The sequence below is a fragment of the Papaver somniferum genome, chromosome 6, assembly GCF_003573695.1.
Source record: "Papaver somniferum cultivar HN1 chromosome 6, ASM357369v1, whole genome shotgun sequence".
Classification (NCBI taxonomy): Eukaryota; Viridiplantae; Streptophyta; class Magnoliopsida; order Ranunculales; family Papaveraceae; genus Papaver; species Papaver somniferum.
Window position 1 is genome coordinate 55,735,468 of NC_039363.1, and position 26,914 is coordinate 55,762,381.

Below are 26,914 nucleotides of genomic sequence, written 5' to 3' on the forward strand. Positions count from 1 at the left end.
CGGGTTGATTTGTTATCAGAAGAGGTTGATTAACTTGAAGTGGCATATTCTATTCGTTGGTGAGAGGCATCCCGTAGAGTGGTTGCTGTATTACTGACTCTGCCATCCCTTCACGTTGTTCATTTGGTCGGGTGGCTGCTGTCACTTTGGAGGCTCCTGCTCTGGATGCTACTACTTTAGAGGCTCCTCTTTTGGCAGCAGCGGCCTTCAATGCTTCCGCTGCTATTGCGTTGGCATCCAAAGGCATCGTGCTCTCAGCTCCATCTTTTCTCTTGTCTGCTGCCTTTAGCTTTTCGCCTTTTTGTTTGTTGCGCGTCATTACCGGGGTTGTCCTTGGCGCGTATTTTGATGATGCTTTGGCTTTTCCTACATCCTTCGTTTTTTCCATCTTCGATCCTCTCTCTTTTTCTGCACAAGAAAATTATCATCGAAAAATGATATCCGCGCGTGTTGGGTTAGATACGTTAGTCTAAACCGAGCCCCCTTGGGAATCCCGTAATGAAGATCCAGAGATCTTAAATTTAATGAAATGTGATCCGTTGTTTTAAAACATATAGGTCTATTGATAGATCTGAAAATATAGTTTTAAAGGGTCTTATACTAAACATAGATTCTGGCGAAGTTAGCATTATAATAATAGCGTAAGCCTGCTAATGGGTTCTCGTGTTTTAAAGATGATAGTTGGAAAACACAGATCTCGCTAATGAACTGCCCAGAAGTTTGATTTTTAAAGATAAAAACTTGGGGTTATCTTAAAAACGCAGACCCTTTAAAAAGGAAAGTAGATCTGCCCATAAATATGATTTTCAAAGACAACTTGAAATTATCTTAAAAAACGTGGATCTTGTAAAAATGAAAGTAGATTCACCTTTAGATTTTCTTTTTAAAGTCAAAAATTTGAAATCGTCTTAAAAAACGTAGAGCTTGTAAAGATGAAAGTAGATCTACCCATAGATTTGTTTGTTGGAAAGATAATGCTTGCTAAGGCAGCTTCAAGCGTTGTTATTTTCAGAGAACAGTGCTTGGAACAAAAAGAATGCGGAAAGTCACAGGATAAGATAAATATTTTACCGGGACATAGTCCCTGTTTCTAGCGCCAGATTATGAATGCATAAATTATGATAGCATCCACGTGTTCACAAACAATGTTCGCATACAATCATTCATTCTAGAACTGAAACTATTATGCGTAAAGTTACAAAGGGACGATGACTCATCGACTCAGAGCCATCAGGCTCGTCCTTGTCTAATCATATGGTAATGAAATAGATAATCGCATGGTAGAATAAATAATAAGTCGAAGCATAAACATAAAGACATAATATAAAGTGTTGAATGTAAATGAGACGGTGATTTACGTGGTTCAGCACTAAGGCCTACATCCACGGGGGTTGTTGTTTCACTATGTAGTTGGGAGTTACAAAGATAGTCAAATGACTTTATCTGAAATACGAAGTTAGAAGGGGAAAGGGACTTCATACTTACTCTTCCTATTTCTCTCTCTCCTATGTTTACTAAGAATTCGTCGACCCCTTCTCTCTTGGTGGAGAAGGGTATTTATAGAGTTGATACATGGGGTCCACTGTCAGGGACAGTTACAACCTTATCTTCTCGTTCTTTGTTCCGATGTCGCTGGTGTCTTCGTTCCTAACCGATGCCCCCAGCGGTTATGCTTGATGACGATGAACCACCTCGTTCTCTTTCATAGATCGATTGACACGTACCCTATGCCTAAGGTATTTAATGCGGGTGGTTGGGGTGGTCTGCACGCGTCAGACAGATGTCTGATGCCCCTGTCATGTCTTCGTCAGTGGAGCTAATCTTAGTCGTTGGTCTGGGTCTGCTTTGAGACGAGATAAAGCAGATCTTTGGTTGCTTTTGAGTACTTCGCGGTGGCTCATTCCTTCAGTGCTCCCTGGTTCTCAGCCATTGGATCAGTTCAAGGATGACCACATACAACTGTTAGACGTTCCTTGGATGTTGGTATGTGGCATCGTATCTTGATGCTCTTAACCATGTATCTCCTTGGACACGTGGCGAGTATTGAATTGTGTGTATACATTCAGTATGTAAAAAACTCTGTACCGGAGCATTTGATACCGCTTTAAAAAAAAAAAAAACATTTGACATTTATATTTTAGGTTCTCGCCTTGTGATTGTAAAATTGTGACTCTAAAAGTCACGATTGCTGAAGGCAAGTACCAACATTAGCGGTAGTACCGTCTGAGTGATCCAATGGTGAGGATCGGTTGTTAGTTCTTTATCTTATATAGAATAGTACCCCTGTTGATCCTGGCACCCGCCTAATTTGTTGTAAGCCATTTCCATGACAACTTTTTTCTCGTGGTGAAGCACGTTTACTCCCAAAATTATTTCTGACCGCGCATGTTCAGACTCACAGTTGGAAGCCCACAACTAGTCCTGCTTATGGCATTACCAGTTAGTTACTCCCATTAGGAATTATACTGTGGTCTTGGATGCCATCCTCTATTTATTTGTTCTCGACGCCAACCTGTGACGATTCATTTGTACAACATACACACTGTTACGGGAATAAATGGAGGCAATAGCCAATATTTGCAGAACAGAACAAGTTGCACCGCTGTACTTGAAAAGGTATCGCAAACACATGCTGAGCAGAGCACCAGCTGCAACTTCCAACTGCTGTATAGTCTATATGCCAAAGAATCGTACTAAACTCGAACCGCATTCCATATGAGAGAAAGGGAAAGAAAAGAATAGACAAAACTTTCATTTTCACTACAGAGTATAAAGATGTCTAAGACTTTAAGGCGTCCACTAATAATAAACATCATAGGTGCTTGAAAAAGCTAAGGCATTAACAATGTAATTGTTCCACGGACAGAAGACAGCCCACTAACTAAAATCAGATACTTTTGAGTTTTGACAATTTAGAGTTAAGTCACTGAAAGTGAAACTATCAAAACTGCGACAAAAATAAGATTTAAAATTTGAATTGGGCATTATAATATCAACCCAAATTGTATCATTTCACCTAATTACATATATAAAACAACCCACTAATTTCTTGTTATATACATAAACAAAACTCTTGTTTATTTTTTATTTCATTTCATTTCCTATCTTATCTTATCTCCCCCATCCCCTGTCTCTCTCTACAAATGCTCATTCATCATCATGTACTATACCTCAGATTGTATATCTCAAGCCAAGAAGCGTATGAAATTATCGCTGTTAAAATGATTTTTTTTCATTAGTGTTGCGGTTTCCAAGCTTTCATTTTAGCAGGCATGTGTGGTATTTCAAGCTTTCATTTTAGCAGCCATGAGCACTTACTTTTGGTGCATGTAAACATAGGGTTAGTAATCATACCATTTCCAGGAGTTTAATATTTCCTGTAGAATTGGCTGCAACCAATGTAGAGGACTGACCACGCCAACAAACTGCGGATATGAATTGTGAAGCATCATCTAATTCATAACCAAAGACCGGGTCTGTGTTGCAGAATTTGTAGGATAATACGGGCATGGGGAAAGCTTTGTGGTAAACGAAAACCTGTTCCAAAGAAAGCAGAATTATTTGCACTTGTTTGATTTCTCGAAATTTTTAATAATGTTTCATGATACAGATGAGTAAGTAATGAAGCAATTTTATCCACAAACGGTTTTGGAATAAAAACAACTTCATGGGATTAATTTTATTTCCGGAATTTACATCCGGTTAGGAATAATTTCATGGTTAACAAACCATTGAAGCTGTACACAGAAGTTGGTGATAGTCCCAAACGATCACATCTCACCTCTTGATATTTCATGGTTAACAAACCATTGAAGCTGTACACAGAAGTTGGTGATAGTCCCAAACGATCACATCTCACCTCTTGATATTATTATTATTATTAAAATCGGTCTCCCTCCAACCCCCCAAATAAACAGTTAACAATGAAAGGAACACTGAAAATGAGTTTTCACCAAACAAATAATGAAATGAAGGTAGGGATACGAGAAAACGATTGATAACAACCATCCCTGCCTATCATTAGAAATATGAAGGGAATATGATTAACAGATAGGCGTTCTTGATTAAACAACGGAAAAGTTCATGTTTGCCATTGTAGGTATACAATACACCCAAACCATGTTTTCCTTAACCATATGTTTCTGAGGGTTAAATTAAATCCAAAATACGAAGTTTTGCACTTAGTCTTAAGAAGAAAGAAGGTTATTGGGTTATCTTAATCGAACTTCGTTTAGCTAGTAAACATGTAAATGAAGAAAAAGGTGAACTAAATATCTAACTTGAACTGAAAGGTGAGTAGAATGTTCAGTAGGTAGTGCTAACTATACATCTCAGGAGAGAACACTAACATAGTCAGAATTTGTGAGCACAAGTTAAAAGTAATACTACCTCCGTTTCTGGAAAAGTGATACTTTCACTTTTTCATTTTAGCCTAAAAATAGGCCAAAATGAAAAGGTGAAAGTATCACTTTTCCAGAAATGGAGGGAGTATAATAACTCAATAAGGATGCATGCCTTCGTCATCCTTAGTAAACATTGATTGCAATCAACACAATCCAAAATGGAGAAACCCATGAAATTCCGTACCCAAAAGTTGTTAGGTGATATACAACGTACCTCATTAGTTTCAGAGCCTGTAGCTATGTAGCCGTCCGATATAGATAAACCCACGAAATTCTGAATAGAAAACAAATTTCATCAGCAAACGGTCGAATTAAACATGCATAATTTTCTAGAAGAAACAGCACACAGATCAAACATCCACTAATTAAACGTTTCCTCCTGCATTTGGATACATGTTCTGGTAAAACGGTTAACACATTAACCTAGTTTCCAGTTAAATGTTTTGCACTTTAGCCTGGGTCAAACATTGTGTAATCAATAGTCTGACTGCCTTCGGTAAGATAAATACAACCCTGATTTTTAAGACGAAAAACAGCATTTAAATAATTAGAATCATTAGATTGCATATCTGAAGTTCACTATGATTTGCACCTTAACATTTGTGTGCCCTGTGAAAGTTTGTTGCGGACTATCAAGAACCCGATATGTGCAGGTTGTTAAATCCCAAAGCTTCAGTGTGTTATCCGTAGATGCAGAAACAAGAGTGGTGGAATCAACAAACTTGACATAACTCACGGTCTTAGAGTGACCTCTTAGGGTGCACAAAGGTATTTTTGTGCTACGCAAATCGTAGCAATATATATTATGATCTGCTGAACCAATTGCAAGTGAATGTGATGAATTAGGAGGAAACTGAACACAACAGACATTGGCTTTGGTCTTTATGGTGCCAATACTTCCTACCTGCATTTTCAAAACCAGTGAGAAAAAAAACAAATTATCAAGTGTCCAAGATCTATGTAGACACAATGGTGATCACATTTAGATGACTACAGTACGTTTAGTTTCAAAGTTGACATCCACCAAGTGCAAAAATAGAATTGCCTGATTGATATTCCATAGCTTAACAGCACAATCATCACTACCGCTGGCCAATTTTGTAGGATCTGCAAGTGAGAAGTCAACAGACCACACACGTCTCTCGTGCTCCCGCATTTCCATAGTCACTTGACTCCGCGTAACATCCCACACCTGAAAGTTCAGCAAGAGTTAATTTAACTGACCATAAAAGTAGAGGAAAATTGTAAATGGAGCAACCTAAAGATTTTGGCCTACCTGCACCACACCATCAAAGTCACTTGAAGCGATCTGGCTTTTGATATAGCTATTGAAACATAAACTGCTAATTTTTGATTTACTAGCCATCTCAACTACAGGATAATGAATATCACGATCCTCGTTTAAAATTGAGTCGCATTCAAATACTTTAATTTTCTTATTTACACCAGCTGTAGCAAAAAGTTCTTTGTCACGATCGAAATTCAAGGAGCATACTAAATTTGAAGAATTCAGCAGATCACCCTGCTTAAGGTCTGCCTTAACTTTTAACTTGCTATAAGAAAGATACTTGCACAGACCCTCAAGAAATGGTTCTATCCAACCGGTCCTTTTACTTTCTTCACTGTATCCCTCCTTGGAAGAAAAGTTATCAACTGAACTTCCTTCGGTCATAACAATGGAGCCTTTACCATCACCGTTCATTCCGGAATATCTATTACGCGGTCTTGTCTTTGGCTTGGTTGCCCTTAACCTAGTTGAGAAATAAGCTGCTTCTAGTTTCTTAAAATTCTTCATCAGCCGAGAACTTTTAGACAAAATACTTTCTTGTTTTTCTGTTTCTGTCCCCGACTTCTGAACCTTAGCTGGTTGTTCATGAACTTCCTCATCTTGAACCTGCATACCTGACCTGGAATGCTTTTTAGATCCCATGGCAGTCCAATCATCATTTCTATCAGGATTCACTGGTAGACTTTCTATCCTATCCATCATTCTGTAACCATTGCTGTTTATTTCCGTATATACACCTCCCTTGATATTAATAACTAAATGCTGTTTCTGAACTTCGTCAATGTCAGAAGAGATCAAAGATATTGTATCTTGCAGCTTTTCGATTGCTTCTTGTTTTTTCTGCTGGGTCAGCAAAAAGAATTCCGCAAGTAACTCTTGTTCTTCTGCAACTTCTCTTAAACTCATTGCAGCTTCCCGTTCTTCCATGCTATCTCTTGGTTCAACGAGGAACCCACTTTGTAACACCTCACTGTTGCATTTGAAACCAAAAGTGAAGTTATTAAATGAAGGAGATAAAATCATGTTAACCAGCAATGCTTCAAATATTATGCTCATTGAGTTAATGGTCCTAAGCATTATTTGCAAAAGACCCTAAACAGAAGACTTGGCATGGTGGACAAGGATCATAGGAAATAGGAAACTCGTTACGAACCACACTCACCTCATTTTTGGTCTAGTATTTGGCCTTGGATGCAATAGCCAGAGGCAAAATGAGGCTTCTTTGGGCCATTTCAAAAGCAACTGAGGAGGTAGAACTCGATGCCTGAGATTCGACATAGTTCTAAGCTTTTCTTCCGTCGAGCTAAATGCACAGAACAACTACAAGTAGAAAGTAAAGGTTAGCGGACAACTAAGGAAAATAAAATAGTTTACAAGCAAAACATAAGGAGAAAATATAAAAACTTAGGTTAGAAAAAAACCTCAAATAGAAGAACTCCCAACCGATAGATATCTGCCGCAAAGGAGCTTGGAGAACCCTCAACTTCCTCTGGACTAGTATACCAACCGATCTCCATAGCTAATATCTGTTTCAGTGGGAAATTTCTCTTGATTTCCTTAACTTCTTCAAGTTTCCTGCTATCATCTACATTTCTCTCTTCAATCTCTTCAATTGATGATTTACACATAGGAAAAACCGAACATGATCGTAAGCAACTAGTATCAGATGCCCTTTGAGAAGTATTAGGATGAGATACCTCTGTTGAGGAATTATTTTGTCCCCCTAAGGGCTTTCTGTTCGGGCGATCCTCCGAGGAATCAGAATCAGAAGAACTTGATGCCGACTCGATAAAGGAGACACGGTTGAACAATGACATGACGAAACAAGACGGCCTCACGTTATTGATTACAACACCTTGGGAATGTGCAAGATTGACAGTTTCTACAATCTGTTTAAATATATGTAAGCACTCTAAATGATCCACAGTTCGTTCCGGTTTATCTAACCACTGCCTCAAGCTAAGATCACTTTGTTCCATCAAATTCGATCTAGACGAGCCAATTTCTATCGCCTTCCCTCCCTGCATGAATCTGTCGTTGTTTGATGCATTACCTGAACTACTTAATCTATTCCCATTATTATGCAATCCATTCCTCTCCCTTGAAATAACACAACCATTCAATCCCCTAGAACTATCAGATTTTTCCCAACCTAAACCTGATGAACCAGCCATTACTACACACTACCTATTGCCACCCACAGTAACAAACCAATCAGTACTCAAAATTCTTACTTCCACTTCCACCATACTTGATTCAAAGTACAACACCACCCACTTGAGAATCACACATCATCCACATCCACATCCACTGATCACAATTTATTAAACAATTACTCAACAGATTTCCCCTGTTAATACATCAACATGCAAAACTTTCATATCCATATAACAGAACTCAAATAGCAATAACCCATTTTAACTAACCAAAATCTCAACTGAAACAACCTAGTCAATTCAACAAACACACTAAACACTTAGAAAACATAAGCAATCCCAACTACCCAGATAAACCCCATTCATGCAGAGCTACAAACAAAATACACTTATAGTAATCTATAGAGAGAGAAAGAGAAAAGTACCATGAGAGAATCAAGCTGATGATCCAAAAAAACTTAAATGAAAATTCAGCTTTCTTTTCAGCCTCAAAACAATTTTTTTTATTTTCTGTAGAGAAATTCTGGGACCATAGAAAAAAGAGGCAATGGAACGTTTTAATGTTTTTGCTGGAACTTGTATATAGTCTACTATATTTTATTCCAACTTAAATTTTTTCTTATTATAAATTTGGTATCGTTTCAGGTCTTCACCTTCGTTATCTTCACAAACTCCTTATTTTCATTCACTTTATGAAATCAGCATACGTGGCATGACTACAACCACGCCCGTCGCTATACCCCGTTCATTTTTTTTCCTTTTTATAGCTTCCGCTGGAGTTTACTCTAAACAGACAAAGTTGAGGATTGTTTAGTCTTTTTATATTAATCTGTAGACCATATTTCCTTTAATAGGAACAATTTTTATAACTTTATCTAGATCAACAATTTACCGTAGACAGCAGGGGAAGGAAACATAGTAGATGATGTTTCACAAATTTACCGATATTTCGAGAAAAAAATACATTTTGAAGTGATTTTTTTTTCTTTTTACATGGCTAATTCGCGGCCTAGTGTGATTATTTTGGACCTGCGATTACAAGACAAAAAAAGAATATTTCGAAGTAAAATGGATAACCCCTTATCCAATTATTTTACTAAATGACAAAACTTCAGATAAACCACATCTTGGGACTTTTCCTTACTCTTGTAGGTGTACATGTCTCCATAAAAGTTACCGTCCCATTCCTTGTTCTCAAAATCCCTTTTAGCAAATATTGGGAAGTGCAAATATATCCATGCCTGCAGAAAATCCATATTCCCTCCGATTTGGTTCTTGTCAGCCCTAGAAGCCTTTCTTAACTTGTCCAACGAGTGTGCAAGGATGGCAGTGCCCCAAGATTATTCGTGAATCTTGTAAAATGGTTGGAACAGCTTAATAAAGTTGGCGTTCACACGGGCACCGCAAATGTTGGGAAAGATAACAGATCCCAGGACGTAGAGGACATACGCATTGTCCGTGGCGAAGATACGTTCCTTGGTCACCTCTTTTCCCTAAGCACGAAGTTTCTTTGTTCCACTGAAGAGGTCCCTCAACTTCGATAAATGGAATATCCTCTGCTTATATTTGCCTACTAGCATCTGTGGCTTGGTCATCTCCTCATACCATTGGAACACTTCCTTGGTGAACGTGTAAATCTTATCCCACTCAAGCTCTTACGCGTATTCTTCATTTTTCACGGCTTTACCATCTATGCTTAGCCCGGTAATGAACTTCACATCATTTGGATTTATCGTCATTTCGCCAAATGGAAGATGTAAAGTATATGTTTCCCCGTAATATCTCTCGACAAAGGCGGAACAAAGAGGTTTGTCGTAACCAAGATCCAAATTCTCAACCGAAACCAACAACCTCGTAGATTTGACTAGATCGATTACTTCCTCAACTTCTCCAACGGTTGATTCTATTCCTTGCAGTGGCCAATTCTTCATCACTAACGTTCCTGGCTTCATACGACGAACGACATCCCTGTTGAAAAGACGAGGGTATCCAAACACACCACAATCTTTTATTTTGATCACAACCTATACAAGACCCACTATGTATAAACCTCTTGGAGATACAATCACTTAAAGAATATTTCAACACAGTGTCCACTTGATATAGGGTTAGTCCGAACTGGCCTAACTCGTGAATTAAATATCAAAGGCAAGTGGAGAAAACCAATAAACTTTGTGTGATTGTCTATGGATATGGAATCGAGACAATACAACAACAAAGTGATCACTTGATAAAAGGTACGAAAATAACCGAAATCAATGGGATCAATATCAAGTGTCATGTTAACGTACAAAGTGCAATTTACTTTAACTATAATAAAACAATTATAATGCGGAAATTAAAAGTAAATGGCACAACAATATTTTGTTAACGAGGAAACTGTAAATGCAGAGAAACCCCGGGACCTTGTCCAGAATTGAATACTCTCAAGATTAAGCCGTTATACAAAATATAAACCAACTTCGTATAGTTGATACCAAGCAACTAAACCTATAGTTCACCTAGTTCCTTCTGTATCCTTGCACCTCCAACTTGTAATAAGTCATGCACTTGGAATAATTCATTTGGTTCGTATTCCAAACAGTAAATGAACAACAAATCTGTTCGGTAATAACTCTTTTCAACCAAGTGATATGAGTTTGACAAAAGGCTCTACCATTTATCCCGATAAACTCCTTTGTAAGGTCCTTAGATCTATCCAATAACAATTACCAAAGTAATTGTCAAGATTTTGCAATCAATACTTTTAATCACAAAGAATTGTATTGATGTCGATCTACTCAACTAATCAATCCAATCTATCACAAAGATAAACCGATTATAGTTGGATCCTTTTCCGTTCGAAACAAGTATTGTGCACACCAAAGATTATAAACCCAAATCAGAAATCTTCTTCGTCTTCAAATATTCTTGGATCTTCAATAAACACCTGCACACAATCAACTTGAATCTCTTGTGATCAATCACATACAGAACGGAGTCTGTTAACAACGTATTATCACAATACGTCTTTAGAACGACAAACAGTCTAAAGATCCCTGTCGAAACTTCGATCTAGTTTGAGTGAATCTTATATCAGAAAAGAAGATTCTCAGACATAAATAAACTAGGTGCAATCAAAGTTCAACAACTGTCAGTCAATCAAATCAATCGAAAACTAATAAAAAAACTGTAATTATCTAGTTTCCCACCAACGGTACTAATAGAGCTTCTCAATCCCAAATAAGTCTTTAAATTGAGCGGTCGTAAGAGATTTCTCCTAATTAGGTTACTTTCCATTGAAAGATACATTAGGGAATGAAACAGTTCAATTCAAATATCACTAACCTCAAGTGGAAGGATGATTGTTGTCGTTGTAGCTCCTTGCTTCTTCACATCTTCAAGTCTTCGCAATACTTGTAACGTCTCATATCCTAATACTTTCAAGCTAACCTGTACGAAGTTGACTCTAGTACATAATCAAGCGACTCTTAATATGAGTTTTGATTCACTAAAATATGATAACCAAACTTGACATACCAACGCTTGGTGGGTTCAACCGAGCTATGCTCTAACAATCTCCCCCTTTTTCAATTTTAGTGACAAAACTCTTACATCATATGGATAAACAAATTACAAGAATTCATTACACATACGATTGATTCCCAAATTCAACAACACAATAACCTGTATACATTCAGTTCATAAATGCCGATGTTGACGATATAACAATAAAGCTAATACTCCCCCTAAAGGTAAGATAGGTAGATTTTCAATCGCACATCTTTGTTATTTCCATGATAATATTATATGTTACTCCCCCTTAGTCTATGCTTTACTCTTTTCGTTAAATATAACGTTTAAGCACCATTGTCCTTTCCTTAGTGATACCAAATCAATATCCATATCACTTGTTTACTCCATATATTTCTCCCCATTTTTGTCAGAAAATGACAAAGGTACGAGCAAATAAAGGACAAACCGAAAGGATCTTACAAATCTTACAAAGAGATTTGCAAAACCTATAAGAGTTAAGCACGAGGGTTCCACACACCATTTTTGATAACCAATATCAAAACCGAAACTACAAAGTAATTTTGTTTTGATATGTTACCAAGAAAATAATTGCCCGAAGCAATTTTCCATAATAGTTTAGTAAACCAAAAATCGACTAAGCACCTTAGTTCATTTGGTAAACCGATTGTACAAATACAATCGCTTGTTCGATAAGTCCAAAATAAAGATTAGAATTAACTTTATTTTTCTCATCAGGCTCTAGTTATTCTCATCTGTTAGAGCATAGCTCGGTTGAACCCACCAAGCGTTGGTATGTCAAATTTGGTTGTCATATTTAGTTAACCAAAACTCATTTAAAGAGTCGCTTGATTATGTACTAGAGTCAACTTCGTATAGGTTAGCTTGAAAGTATTAGAATACGAGACATTACAAGTATTGCGAAGACTTGAAGAAGTGAAGAAGTAAGGAGCTACAGTGACATCATCCTTCCACTTGAGGTTAGTGATATTTGACTTGAACTGTTTCATTCCCTAACGTATCTTTCAATTCGTGCATATTGAAAACATAACTGTGAATCATGAATGATTATACTCTAGCTAGACGTAGTATTAAGGAATAAAATACGAAGTATAACGTTTATCTTTTTGAACTTCGTATATAAGGCATCGACATAATCGTTTGAATGCTATTGTGATTATGTATGGGTATGAGGTGAAGATTTCATCCTAGGAAACAATGTTTTACATTCGTTTAAAGGAAGTAAATTCATGAACTTGTTTCTTGAATCGAAAGGGAAATCGCTAGGCTTATTGGTATTGTTATTCATTTCATATCTTTTGAACTACTAATATGTGTGATTAGTATAACCTCTCATGACTTGTTTATGTTCTTGGTAAAACTATTCACAAGGACTGACTTTTGTACTGGTATGACTTTTATTAGTGAAACCGATCTTAAGTAATCACCTGAGATGGTGTGCTCGATTTAGTTTTATTAGTGTGACCAACTCTAGGCAAAGGGGAACGATCCTCTAAAGAGGTGCAACCGATCACAAGAGGGGAATCGATCCTTGTAATAGGTGCAACACGTTTTTAGTAGATTGGGGAACCGATCCTATGAACATGTGCAACAACTTTTTAGTGAAAGGGGAACTGATCCTATGGACATGTGCAGCAAATACAAGTAGGTACCATAAGTATGTGGGGAACCGATCCTAGTACCTAGTCAACCGAATTTTTGGAAAGCTAGTGTGACTATGCACAATACTCACATGGAGGTAAAACCGAAACTTGTTTTGGTAAAACCGTGAAACCCATGATTTATGATTGAGTGTTCTTAATCAATCACATAGTTCTTGAAAGTCAGATGAACCAATTCTAAACTCGTTTGGAAGAGTGGCAAATCAGTTTCAAGATTGTAAGTATGAAAGAGGACTAACAAAGTAAAGATGTCGACATACTTTGAACATGTGTAGTAACGCTTATCTTTTATTGTTCAAAGATATTCCTTAATAGCTAAAGGAAAAATCCCGGATCGAAAAATAAGTTGAGAATCTTTTAATTAAGGTTTTTAATTTTATTTTTGGAAAATAAAAATTGGTAATGTGCATTTACTAATTGGAGATTTTCTAAGAGATTTTCGGTCAATGTTTGGACAAAGCATTTACAGGAATTATGGAAACCGAATCTGGAATATATTGCATATCTTGAGAATATTTTCGGTTTTGTAAATTCCTTGGTGTCCAAACTTCCTTGGTCTATAAATACCAAAGTTTGCATTTCTAGCAAACTAATCCTCATAGCCAGCAAAACTACCTAGTTGTGTTTTTACTGGTGGAGCCGCCTATTCGAAGAGGAAAGTAACCTAATTAGGCGAAATCTCTTACGACCGCTCAGTTTAAAGACTTCTTTGGGATTGAGAAGCACTATTAGTACCGTTGGTGGGAAACTAGATCATTGCGGTTTATTATTAATTTTTGATTGACTAACGGTGGTTGAACTTTGATTGAACCTAGTTTTTTTATGCTTGAGAATCTTCTCTTCTGATATAAGATTCACTCAAACTAGATCGAAGTTTCGACGGGGATCTTTAGAATGTTTGTAGATCTAAAGACGACTTGTGATAATCCATTGTTAAAAGACTCCGTTCTGTGCGTGATTGATCACAAGAGATTCAAGTTGATTGTGTGCAGGTGTTTAATTGAAGATCTAAAAAGATTTGAAGACAAAGAAGACTTTGAAGATTTCTGATTTGGGTTCATAATATTTGGTGTGCACAATAATTGTTTCGGTAAAAGAGGATCCAACTATAATAAGTTTATCCTTGTGGTAGATTGGATTGATTAGTTGAGTAGATCGTCATCAATACGTTTCTTTGTGATTCAAGGTATTGATTGCAAAATCTAGACGATTACTTCGGTAATTGTTAGTAGATAGATCTAAGGACCTGGCAAAGGAGTTTATTGGGATAAATAGAAGAGCCTTTTGTCGAACTCACGTCACTGGTTGAAAAGAGTTGACACCAAACAGATTTGTTGTTCCTTTACTGTTTGGAATTCGAACCAAAGGAATTGTTCCAAGTACGTGACTTATTTATAAGTTGGAGGCGTGGGAATACAGACGGAACTAGGTGAACTATAGGTATCAACTATACGAACTTTGTTTGATTTTGTATAACGGCTTAATCCTAAGAGTATTCAATTCTGGACAAGGTCCTGGGGTTTTTCTGCATTTACGGTTTCCTCGTTAACAAAATCTTGTCGTGTCTTTTACTTTTCTATTTCCACAATTATAATTGTTTTTATTATAATTAGAAGTAAAATACACAGACATTAATTCCTATTTGCTTGATAATAATCCTATTGTGTTTGGTTAAGTCTGAACCTCTTATCAAGTAAACATACTTCGTTGTTGTCCTGTCTCGATCTCGTATCCATAGACAATCACACGAAGTATGAACCGATTAGTTGTATTGTCTCGACTCAGTCCATAGACAATCACTTTCGGAGAAAGGACTTATAGGTGGAATTTTTTTAGATTGAGGTATATTTGGGTACCCTCATCTTTTCATCATCAATAACTTAGAACTTTCACTTTTAAACAAGACAAGTACTAGGTTAGTTAACTATCGTTTCTTGTTAAGGCATTCGATTATACTTGAATAACCGAAACCTCCACTTTGATAAGTCTAAGATCAGAATTAACTTAGTTTCTCTTATTCGGAATCGAATTGGACTAAACAATTCATCCTGAAAAACTTTTCTTTTGTTAAGCCATAAACAATTCATACAAACCAAATAAATCAGCTTGCATAATTATTTACCTCAACCGGAAGCAATTGAAACAACATAGACATTAAATTACTACAATTGCACCGTAATTTTGTAAGCCTAAACAATTGATACCAAACCATAAAGCAAGATAAAAATAGTTTTTCTTAACCGGAAACAATTGGATCACACACACATTGATAGACGCATTTATGTGTCTAATATGTCTCTATTGTATGTATTGTTAGTGCTAAATTTTGTATTTATTGTGTTATTTTATGTCTTTGTAGGAATATTTAGAGAAATAAGCCCTTGCGGCGAAATGGGCTCAAAAAGCAGTGTTTTACACCCCGGAGAAATGTATCGTAGGCACCCCAGAAATGCACCGGAAGCATCCCAGAAAAATGTCCCGGAGGAACCCATAAAAGTTACTATTTCCACCCAAAAATTACTATTTCCACCCAATTGCTATTCGCACCCAAGCTCTGGTTAAGGGGCATCCATCTTCTCTTTAAATTCAAAAACAGCTTTTTGGCGGGAAAAATATATTCAAAACTGGCAGATTTGTGATCGAGAAAATGAAGGTGTTTTAGTGCGATTCAATCGCTGAAATTTGGTGGGAAGTTGTGATATGGGATAGGGAACACATTGTGGGCATCGGATTCGATCGGAATTGGCTGGAAATCCTGGTTTGAGTCACGATCTCAAAACAGAGCAACGTGTCCTGTAACACGAGTTTGATTGTGTGTTTGCCATGCATGGAGTGTTTTGGAGGAGTTCGATGACTTCGGAGGCGTGGGGAAGGTTAAATAGAGCATGCAGGATCAAAGTTTACGTGTGTGGAAGCCAAAAATGGAAATTATTGTTAAATATGGGCAGCGAGCAATGACGAGATTAATGGGAGATTATACGGTGTTATGGTCGGATATTTTTGTTCTAAAACACTATAAATACAAGGCTAAAGAGTTTAGAAGAGTTGGAGAGTCTTTGGGAGAGTTTAGGAGCCGAGAAGAATCGAAAGAAAGTCACGCAGGAGAAAAGCTTGATGTTGGTGCAAGGAAAAACACGAAGAACATAATACCCTCAGGGACAGTCGTTGATTAGTGTCGCTTAATTGCGACAATACTCAATTCCTTTCCCCGACTTCGGAACAACAACACCTCTGTTGTATCGTATTTTTTGAACGCTCTATATGTGTCGCAAACACTGTTGTAAACCGTTTTTCTCCATTTTCTCTTGATTGTAAACAACTTTTGAGTATCAATGAATCAATTTGAGAGTTTTTTCATCATGAATAGCTAAACCCAATCCCAGGGGTGACGGAGGAAGCCATTCTTCCAAAAGTTATGTGGTAAAAATGTATTTAAATTTATTTATGCAACTCTTTTATGATTAATTGCACCGAATAAAAATGGAGTAAATGATTTTTATTAATCAATTGTGTTTTCTCTTGATGGAGTATGCTTAGTAAATTGCTTTTGATACTTCATGCTCGCGATTAACAGTGGATGTTTTCAAAATCTAATTTAGGCAGTGATTAGAAGCACAATTTCCTTTGATTGGAGTTATATTGTCTAGAATTGCATGATAAGAATTGTTATTGAATCACATAAATTTTGGTGAATGGTGGAATCCTGATCCCCGGTAAAAATTCTCTCCCATATTTTGTTAATATTGTGCATATAAAATTATTTATTTATTTATTAAGTCTAAAAAAAATTATCCTTCACAAATCCGAGAGTTTGAACCTTCACTACTACAACCACGAAAAATCTCATAATCATTTTGGCGTCGCCGACGTGGAATTGTGTTTAGGTAGAATTTTTTTTTTTAGATTTATTTTTCTTTGTTCTTTTTTACGTTCTTTGGGTATTTGTCTATGTGATACAGGTTTTGAGGCTTGGATCGAAAACAAAAAGAAGAAGAAGAAGTTGTCAAAGATTTTTGGCGATTTCATAAAGACTAGGAGCAAAGCTTAAAGCAAAAAGAACGGAAAGAAGACGAAGGACTTTTTTTTTATTATTATTTTTTAGATATTTTTTTTATTAATTTTTTTTTTTAGAAACTGTAATTAAAGTTTTTATTTTTGTAATATTTTATTTTTGGACATTATTTTTTTTTTCCGGACATTGAACATTGGACATTATTTTTAAAACCCTACGGAAGGGTTATAAATTAAAAAAAAAATTTAAATACAAATTGTTTGCAGGGAAGGACGACGATTACTATATCGTCTCGGCCCCTCGGGTTCGCACACTGACACAGGAGTCAGTGGCCCGAGTCGACTACAGCGGTTCTTCGCCCGTCTGGTACGGGAGGTAAACTTCTGAACACCCGCGAATCTCCTGCAAGCGGGTTTACTGTTTGCCTTAAGGTGAATATATGCTGAGGACTTGAATACAGCTGTTTTAAATTCCTAGTAAAGGGCAAGGCCTGGCTAATACAAGATAAGGGTTCGGATTTCATCACCGTTCTCTTCTTGCTTGCCTTAGGAAAACGAAACCAAACGCGATCCTAAGCCTAAAATTTTGACTAGAACGAGACCTATAGGGTAATGAGCTTAATAAGAAACTCGTTCGAAAAATATTGGTTGCTCTTTAAGCACACTTCAAAGTTCATGATGGTTTCTGTGAGTTGAATGCGTGACTGCACCGCCTTCTAATGCGGTGAGGCCTTGGGTATCAAAGCTCTACTAAGCTTCCCTCGTCTCTATTCAACTTACTTTGACTCGGATTGATTCCAGAGGGGTTTGCTCAAATTGCAACGAATTCCCTTTCGAAAGATAGAAGCTGGTCTAGAAACAATCTAAGTGGAGCCATCATGCTTTTTGTTTGCTAGAATTTATAGGTTTGATTTAGTCGAGTCAGCCTTGTTTGTGATTGTGTAGAATTCCTCTGTAGTTTGTGTTTCCTCGGTGATGAATCCTTTTCAGGAGACGCCACCTGAGATGACGTTACGAGAATATATGTCTAGAAATTCTCGTTATCAAGAGACGTCTTCGGAAATGACTCTTGGTGAATATATGCATGGGCAGTGATATATGGATACTCCAAATTTTATTGAGGAATCACCTCTAACGATCTATGAGAAATATTATAAACATAGACCATGTAGTTGGGAACAAAGCTTGAGAATTCGTGAATATCAAAAATTATATTGTGATGATGATGAGGAGGAGGATGGTGATGCTGATTATAATGATATTTCTAGTTCAAATCCAAATAATTTTAATAATTATTTACCTATTCAAAAGGACGAGGATTTGACTAGAAATACCCCCGTTTTAGACGATGATTACGAAACCGATGATGGTTTAGAGGAACCAGTTTATCTTGAGAGTACTGTTTTCGAGTCAAACAATTTAGAAACAATAGTCTTAGATGAACTCGTAGAGATTAACGGGGATGAACCTGACTTAGAAAAATCAATCGCCCACTTTCAGGAATCTGATGACCTAAAAATTAGGGAGATTATGACCAGTCTACCTAGAGACGCCGAAAACTCTAAGTTTGGGGGTGATTATCATTCTCCATTTTCTTTAACTCTTACAAAAATCCCTCACGTGGGACTTGACATCAATGCCTCAACCATCTTACAAGACTATCTTCGTACTCGTTTTCCCGAACTTAATAATATTCAACACGAGTCTCAACTGTTAGAAACCCATCCTCTGGTTGATGAGGTTAGCCCAGGCAATAATACCAAGATTGACTTTGTTTTCCCACCAAAAACTTTTCTACCAATTGTGGGAACATATAAATTTCAGATGTGTCAATTATTAAGTTTTGAGACTAAACCTAATTACTTTAGGAGATTAGGGTCGACACATCTGTTTAAGGAAGACCACCACTCTCTTTGTGGTCAGCTGTGTAAGTCAAATCTGATTGAATTTAAGGATCCCCAGTTATTCAGGTTGTTATTATTTTTAATTGAGTTTTCCAGACTTTTAAACCAGAATTGTTGGATCTTAGCTATGAGGAAGTGCATCCAATGAAAATATTCTATCAAGATCCTTTCATAGAACCTGAACCTGAACCACAATGGGACATAGGTATCTTAATCAGGAAACTAGATAAGGGTATGCAGTACATGTTCATTTTCTTGGCTTGTTGCAGATTCCTTTTACTTGTGATAGCTCTATTTGGTTTCGATAACCCACAATTATTTCGGCTATTGCTATATGATTCGAGGTGATTAAACCTTTCTTAGTCTGGCTGAAGACTATAAACTTAGCACTTCTTGGGAGGTAACCCAATCTCATGCAACCCGGTAATATCCTTCCTTCACTCTTTTGCTTCAAATAGTAACTGTCTCTCCTTGTTCATGCTTTTAATTTCATCTTTAGAACATTGAGGACAATGTTAATTTTAAGTTTGGGGGTATGGGAGAAACTTTTTAGTTGCAATAAATAAACTCCAGAGCCTAGAAATTTACGCCTATTAAGGATAGCACTAACCAATCTAAGTGGATGGAAACATTTTTGTTTTAGGAGTTGAGGAACCAATCTGACTAGATGGAAACATCTATAGAGTCTATTCATAAAAACAGAGCTCAGGTGTTAGAATTAACATGATAGTTTCGCCATATCTCGTCGAGTCCTTTTCACTTTCTATTTTTAGTTTTCTTTTATTTCAAGTGATTTGGTGGGGCACACGATTCAAGTTGTTACCTTTGCTAGGGTGAAATAGAGTGACTGAGTTACCTTTTCAAAAAAAAAAAAAAAATTAGACCAGACCAGTAGACCAATCGGAATAAATACTAACACTTGGATAGCAATATGTGTGTGTTCTCCCTGTCTCCGTCGCCTAAACAAGCGTGGAATGCAGGATCCACGGGAATCACCATGTAATCTGCTGACAAGAAACATGCGCTTCGGTCCACAAGGTCCAATCATGTTGTTAGTTCTTAAATAAATGTGTGTTTAATAAAGTCGACCACTGGTACCCTTGTATATGCCAGTTGTGTTGACCTAGAGTTAGGATTATTAACCACTGGTTCCCTTGTATATGCCAGTGTGTTAATATTATTCAGACCGGTATCTCAGTCATTTAGGTTAGGTTCATCTTGGTAGAGGCCTTCAGACAGATATGGGAAACACCGTTCGCTTTTCAACCATCTACATTTTTCTTTTTCCATCTTCTTAATCTTTTCATGTGATTAGTCTGACTCCGAGTATGATGTCCATCGTGAAACTATCTTAGTATAGCTCTGTCACTTATATGAATTTTAGTATGCTTGAGTGCAAACTCGTGTACAACAATTGGAATTTCGCATCAGGGTTCTTCCTCTTAGAGTCAATAATTGTATGCCAACCAAGGAGGTTCTTTAGTGCTTTCCAAGGTTTTGCGTAGATAGCTAGGGTATGGAGTAAAGGTTTTGTGGGTACACCTCTGGTAAACCCTCTGGATACAACACTCCGCAACTAGGGCCACCTAGGGGTTCAAATGATTTTTCTTTCTAGAATAAATTTGCTCGAGGACTAGCAAATAATAAGTTTGGGGGTGTTGATAGACGCATTTATGTGTCTAATATGTCTCTATTGTATGTATTGTTAGTGCTCAATTTTGTATTTATTGTGTTCTTTTATGTCTTTGTAGGAATTTTTAGAGAAATAAGCCCTTGCGGCGAAATGGGCTCAAAAAGCAGTGTTTTACACCCCGGAGAAATGTATCGTAGGCACCCCAGAAATGCACCGGAAGCATCCCAGAAAAATGTCCCGGAGGAACCCATAAAAGTTACTATTTCCACCCAAAAATTACTATTTCCACCCAATTGCTATTCGCACCCAAGCTCTGGTTAAGGGGCATCCATCTTCTCTTTAAATTCAAAAACAGCTTTTTGGCGGGAAAAATATATTCAAAACTGGCAGATTTGTGATCGAGAAAATGAAGGTGTTTTAGTGCGATTCAATCGCTGAAATTTGGTGGGAAGTTGTGATATGGGATAGGGAACACATTGTGGGCATCGGATTCGATCGGAATTGGCTGGAAATCCTGGTTTGAGTCACGATCTCAAAACAGAGCAACGTGTCCTGTAACACGAGTTTGATTGTGTGTTTTCCATGCATGGAGTGTTTTGGAGGAGTTCGATGACTTCGGAGGCGTGGGGAAGGTTAAATAGAGCGTGCAGGATCAAAGTTTACGTGTGTGGAAGCCAAAAATGGAAATTATTGTTAAATATGGGCAGCGAGCAATGACGAGATTAATGGGAGATTATACGGTGTTATGGTCGGATATTTTTGTTCTAAAGCACTATAAATACAAGGCTAAAGAGTTTAGAAGAGTTGGAGAGTCTTTGGGAGAGTTTAGGAGCCGAGAAGAATCGAAAGAAAGTCACGCAGGAGAAAAGCTCGATGCTGGTGCAAGGAAGAACACGAAGAACATAATACCCTCAGGGACAGTCGTTGATTAGTGTCGCTTAATTGCGACAATACTCAATTCCTTTCCCCGACTTCGGAACAACAGCACCTCTGTTGTATCGTTCTTTTTGAACGCTCTATATGTGTCGCAAACACTGTTGTAAACCGTTTTTCTCCATTTTCTCTTGATTGTAAACAACTTTTGAGTATCAATGAATCAATTTGAGAGTTTTTTCATCATGAGTAGCTAAACCCAATCCCAGGGGTGACGTAGGAAGCCATTCTTCCAAAAGTTATGTGGTAAAAATGTATTTAAATTTATTTATGCAACTCTTTTATGATTAATTGCACCGAATAAAAATGGAGTAAATGATTTTTATTAATCAATTGTGTTTTCTCTTGATGGAGTATGCTTAGTAAATTGCTTTTGATACTTCATGCTCGCGATTAACAGTGGATGTTTTCAAAATCTAATTTAGGCAATGATTAGAATCACAATTTCCTTTGATTGGAGTTATATTGTCTAGAATTGCATGATAAGAATTGTTATTGAATCACATAAATTTTGGTGAATGGTGGAATCCTGATCCCCGGTAAAAATTCTCTCCCATATTTTGTTAATATTGTGCATATAAAATTATTTATTTATTTTTATTAAGTCTAAAAAAAATTATCCTTCACAAATCCGAGAGGTTGAACCTTCACTACTACAACCACGAAAAATCTCATAATCACACATCTATACACAAATAATGGAATAAACATCAATTGCGTCGAAATTTTTGTTAAGCAAAAGCAATAAATATATGCAATAAAATCAGGCTTTTCTTAACACAGGAAAACGATTAACTAACAAATTTGTTACCTCAAATTCCGCATCCTTTTCACCCAAAAAGATATGTCATTAAGCGCAAGTTCACATTAGAACTCTCCCCCGTTATGTTGTCATCCTCTCGCAAAACAAAAGAACAACAACAAACACTAACCTTTACCAGAGAAAGGTTCAAAACCGGTTTTAACTATTGCAACGCAAAAGTTGAAACCCCGAAACACATATGATTTTATGCTAAACGAAACGATTCAACATATTGTGACTTTTTCACATATTGTTTCAATTGGAACCCCTCATGATCCTTTAATAAAGCCTACCAATATGGGCTAGAACTCAATCCCGCTAAATCAAAAAGTCACCCAAACCATAAGGGTTCACACATATGAGATCGAATATTAAGGTCATGAAAACCCAAATCAAACATCCCATAAACATACATAGCAATAAGATAAAGCATTCAATCACAGGCTATGTAATAAAAAACAATCACACGAAAAATTATAAAATAATAATTTTATTCATAATAAGATAGTTTTATTCATAAATAGACCTTACACAATTATTGAAAGAAATCAAAAATTGATGTCTATTCTTTTTCTTAATTCTTGTGAAGATTGCTTTCAAAAACTGATTCAAATTATTCTGAGCACTTCCTTTTTCAGTAGACACTTTTTTCATCTCAAACAGTTGAGAATGAAGATTAGCTAGTACTTCTTTTGAATCATTTATCATCATCTCATGATATCTAATGCAATCTTTAACAGTAAGAATCTGTTTTCTTAGATAATCTTAAGAATTATCATGAAGAGATGCATCATGAGTTTCAGTCATAACTGATGCACATAGTGCTAAATCATCAAGAGATGACTCTTCTTTTACCAATTTCTCCATTGAAAATAGTCTTCTTTCGGAAAAGAAGAAGGTATATAAGATGGGAGAAAATCAAGGGATAATTTGGTTTATGGAAACCGAATATATTCTTCCCAAAAGTAAAAGATATCTAATATTTTTCACTTAAGAAACAGACACGAACAACCTGCCCAGATTTATGCTTCCTCACAATCAGAATTTTGGGAAACAAGTGAGGATGCATTTTTCAACACAATCAGTGTGTGTTGAGATGAGAATTATTCTCACCATAGGTAATAAAGACATCCTTGGGATGACTTATAAACACAATAGATTGTGTTTCCTTTCGTTCATTTTTTCTCTTGTAATTGCAAGAATTTGCAATTTCCTTTTAAGATCTCATAAACTTACCAACCTTCAAAATCTTTATCCCCTTGTGAAGTGCCTTGATAAATCTATTTCCAAGTGAGACTGCAGTGTGGTTATTCTTTCCACATGAAGAACTTATCATGTTATCAGAAAAACTAGATTCTGATTATTTTGGTTTTTCACCCATTTTTTCTTGTTCAGATTTTACCTTACAGGTTTTATCTGATAAGAATTTCAAAAGGTTTTCAAGTACCAGGATTAACCTTTTATTTTCCTTAAATCCCAACTCAAGTTTTTCTAGGAGTTGATTAGACTCACAGGATTCATCACTGTTAGAGTTGGCAAGAAGTGAATTACAATTATATATTTCTTCATTGGATTCTTCCTCCGGAATATTATCAAGAGTGGAGACATGCGCCTTGTTGCTCTTCTAAGTTCTTCTGATGGGAAAATGTTTTTCCATATGTCCGAATTTACGCCACTTGAAGCATTGTACTTCTTCATTACCCTTTTTATGACAAAACGATAATGAACCAGGATCACATTTATCATTAGATAAGATGTCCTTAATTCGTTGTGCTAGAAGCACAATAGTTGAGTCAAGATCTTTTCCAACAGGTACCTTGTCATCTCGACAACGTTTCTCGGTTTGATTCTTCAGCAAAATTTCTCTATCAAAGATCTTTAACTTTTCTACAAGAGAGCTTCGAGAAAGTGTAGAAAGATCATTTGCTTTTATTATGGCATGTTTCTTAGACTCATATCTAGATGGTAACGATCTGAGAATTTTGCTTACTATTTCGTTTTCAGTATAGACTTTCCTAGTAATAAAGAAGCATTGACAATCTTAGAAAGTTTAATGTTAAACTCCTCAAAGGTATCGTTGTCATCCATTTTAAGGTATTCCAATTCAGATGAAAGGGACAGAAGTCGCGCTTATTTTTCGGTATTATTACCTTCGAATACGGTCTCAAGAGTATCCCATGCCTCCTTAGAAGTTTCACAAGATAGAACATGATGATGAAGATCATCACTTACTGCGTGTATGATGGCATTTAGACCATCAGAGTTCTGTTTTGTAAGAGCTCTTTCTTCAAAAGTGTAGAATGTTAAGCGTTTAAACTCTACTTCTGGATATTATACTCTAGGTCTTTCATATCCATCTTCGATTAATAGCCAGGTATTAAAATCTCGGGATTGAAGAAAGGTTCTCATAGCAGCTTTCCAAAATGGGTAATTCATCCCATTATATGTTGGTGGTACGTTAACTGAATCATTCATAAGATTCATTTTCTTATAGGTTGGATCGCACCAAACACAGATTGTTAGATCTTTTTCGTGTTTGCCCGCTCTGATACCAATTGAAAAGATGAGGGTACCAAAAAACACTACAATATTTTATTTTGATCACAACCTATACAAGACCCACTGTGTATAAACCTCTTGGATATACAATCACTCAAAGAATATTTCAATATAGTGTCCACTTGATATAGGGTTAGTCTGAACTGGCCTAACTCGTGAATTAAATATCAAAGGAAAGTGGAGAAAACCAATACACTTTGTGTAATTTTCTATGGATATGGAATCGAGACAATACAACAACAAAGTGATCACTTGATAAAAGGTACGGAAATAACCGAAACCAATGGGATCAATATCAAGTGCCCTGTTAACGTACAAAGTGCAATGTACTTTAACTATAATAAAACAATTATAATGCGAAAATTAAAAGTAAATGGAACAACAAGATTTTGTTAACGAGGAAACCATAAATGCAGAGAAACCCCGGGACCTTGTCCAGAATTGAATACTCTCAGGATTAAATCGCTATACAAAATATAAACCAACTTCGTATAGTTGAGACCAAGCAACTAAACCTATAGTTCACCTAGTTCCTTCTGTATTCTTGAGCCTACAACTTGCAATAACTAACGCACTTGGAATAATTCATTTGGTTCGTATTCCAAACAGTAAAGGAACAACAAATCTGTTCGGTAATAACTCTTTTCAACCAAGTGATATGAGTTTGACAAAAGGCTCTACCATTTATCCCGATAAAATCCTTCGTCAGGTTCTTAGATCTATCCAATAACAATTACCAAAGTAATTGTCAAGATTTTGCAATCAATACTTTTAATCACAAAGAATTTATTGATGTCGATCTACTCAACTAATCAATCCAATCTATCACAAAGATAAACCGATTATAGTTGGATCCTTTTCCAGCCGAAACACGTATTGTGCACACCAAAGATTATAAACCCAAATTAGAAATCTTCTTCGTCTTAAAATATTCTTAGATCTTCAATAAACACCTGCACACAATCAACTTGAATCTCTTGTGATCAATCACACACAGAACGAAGTCTGTTAACAATGGATTATCACAAGACATCTTTAGAACTACAAACAGTCTAAAGATCCACGTCGAAACTTCGATCTAGTTTGAGTGAATCTTATATCAGAAGAGAAGATTCTCAAGCATAAACAAACTAGGTGCAATCAAAGTTCAACAACCGTTAGTCAATCAAATCAATCGATTATCTAGTTTCTCGCCCAAAGGTACTAATAGAGCTTCTCAATCCCAAATAAGTCTTTAAATTGAGCGGCCGTAAGAGATTTCGCCTAATTAGGTTACTTTCCTCTCCGAATAGGCGGCTCCACCAGTAACAACACAACTAGGTAGTTTTGCTGGCTCTGAGGATTAGTTTGCTTGAAATGCAAACTTCAATATTTATAGACCAAGGAAGTTTGGACACCAAGGAATTTCCAAAACCGAATATTATCAAAGATATGCAATAAACACAAAATCGGTTTTCAGAATTCCTGGAAATGCTCTGTCCAATTAATGACCAAAATCTCAATAGAAAATCTCCAACTAGTAAATGCACATTATTAATTTTTATTTTCTAAAGATATGCATTTTAATTGCTGGAAATTAAAAGCATATAAAACTAAAAACCTTAATTAAAAGATTCTCAATTTATTTCGATCTGGGATTCTCCTCTAGCTATTAAGGAATATATTTGAACAATAAATGATAAGAGTTACTGCACATGTTCAAAGTATAACGACATCTTTACTTTGTAAATCCTTTTTCATATTTACAATCTTGGAACTGATTTGCCACACTTCCAGACAAGTTTAGAATTGGTTCATTTTACTTCCAAGAACTATGTGGTTGATTATCCTATCAAATCACAAATCATGGATTTCACAGTTCTACCAAAACAAGTTTCGGTTCTACCTCCATGTGGGTACTAGAATTAGTCACGCTAGTTACCAAAACTGGTTGACTAGGTACTAGGATCGGTTCCCACATATATATGGTATCTAGCTTTTATTTGTTGCACATGTTCATAGGATTGTTCATAATAACTAAAAACATGTTG

General features: G+C 36.4%; 1 protein-coding gene across 2 annotated transcripts; it reads right to left on the reverse strand.

Moving 5' to 3' along the window:
- Nucleotides 1–2,819: 2,819 nt before the first annotated feature.
- Nucleotides 2,820–8,458, reverse strand: LOC113287622 (protein SPA1-RELATED 4-like). Of its 2 annotated transcripts, XM_026536411.1 has the most exons (8): nt 8,273–8,454; nt 7,113–8,041; nt 6,854–7,011; nt 5,680–6,661; nt 5,449–5,595; nt 4,996–5,307; nt 4,618–4,677; nt 2,820–3,537 (listed from the first exon to the last, which is right to left on the reverse strand). In XM_026536411.1, exons 2-8 carry the CDS (start codon nt 7,863–7,865, stop codon nt 3,349–3,351), a joined length of 2,601 nt encoding a protein of 866 aa, XP_026392196.1. In that variant the 5' UTR covers nt 7,866–8,041; nt 8,273–8,454; the 3' UTR covers nt 2,820–3,348. The 2 variants fall into 2 exon arrangements, 1 of the variants encoding a protein (XP_026392196.1); XR_003330190.1 differs by lacking the exon at nt 2,820–3,537 and having other exon boundaries at nt 5,403–5,595; nt 8,273–8,458.
- Between the last annotated feature and the right edge of the window lie 18,456 nt (nt 8,459–26,914).

What these genes read in the sequence shown, in the direction of transcription:
- LOC113287622 (XM_026536411.1), bottom strand. Translation starts at nt 7,865, where the DNA reads ATGGCTGGTTCATCAGGTTTAGGTTGGGAAAAATCTGATAGTTCTAGG. An exon ending in TGGGAGTTCTTCTATTTGAG is followed by an intron (nt 7,012 to 7,112) that starts GTTTTTTTCTAA and finishes TTCTACTTGTAG; the next exon opens with TTGTTCTGTGCATTTAGCTC. An exon ending in CAGGCTCTGAAACTAATGAG is followed by an intron (nt 3,538 to 4,617) that starts GTACGTTGTATA and finishes TCTTTGGAACAG; the next exon opens with GTTTTCGTTTACCACAAAGC.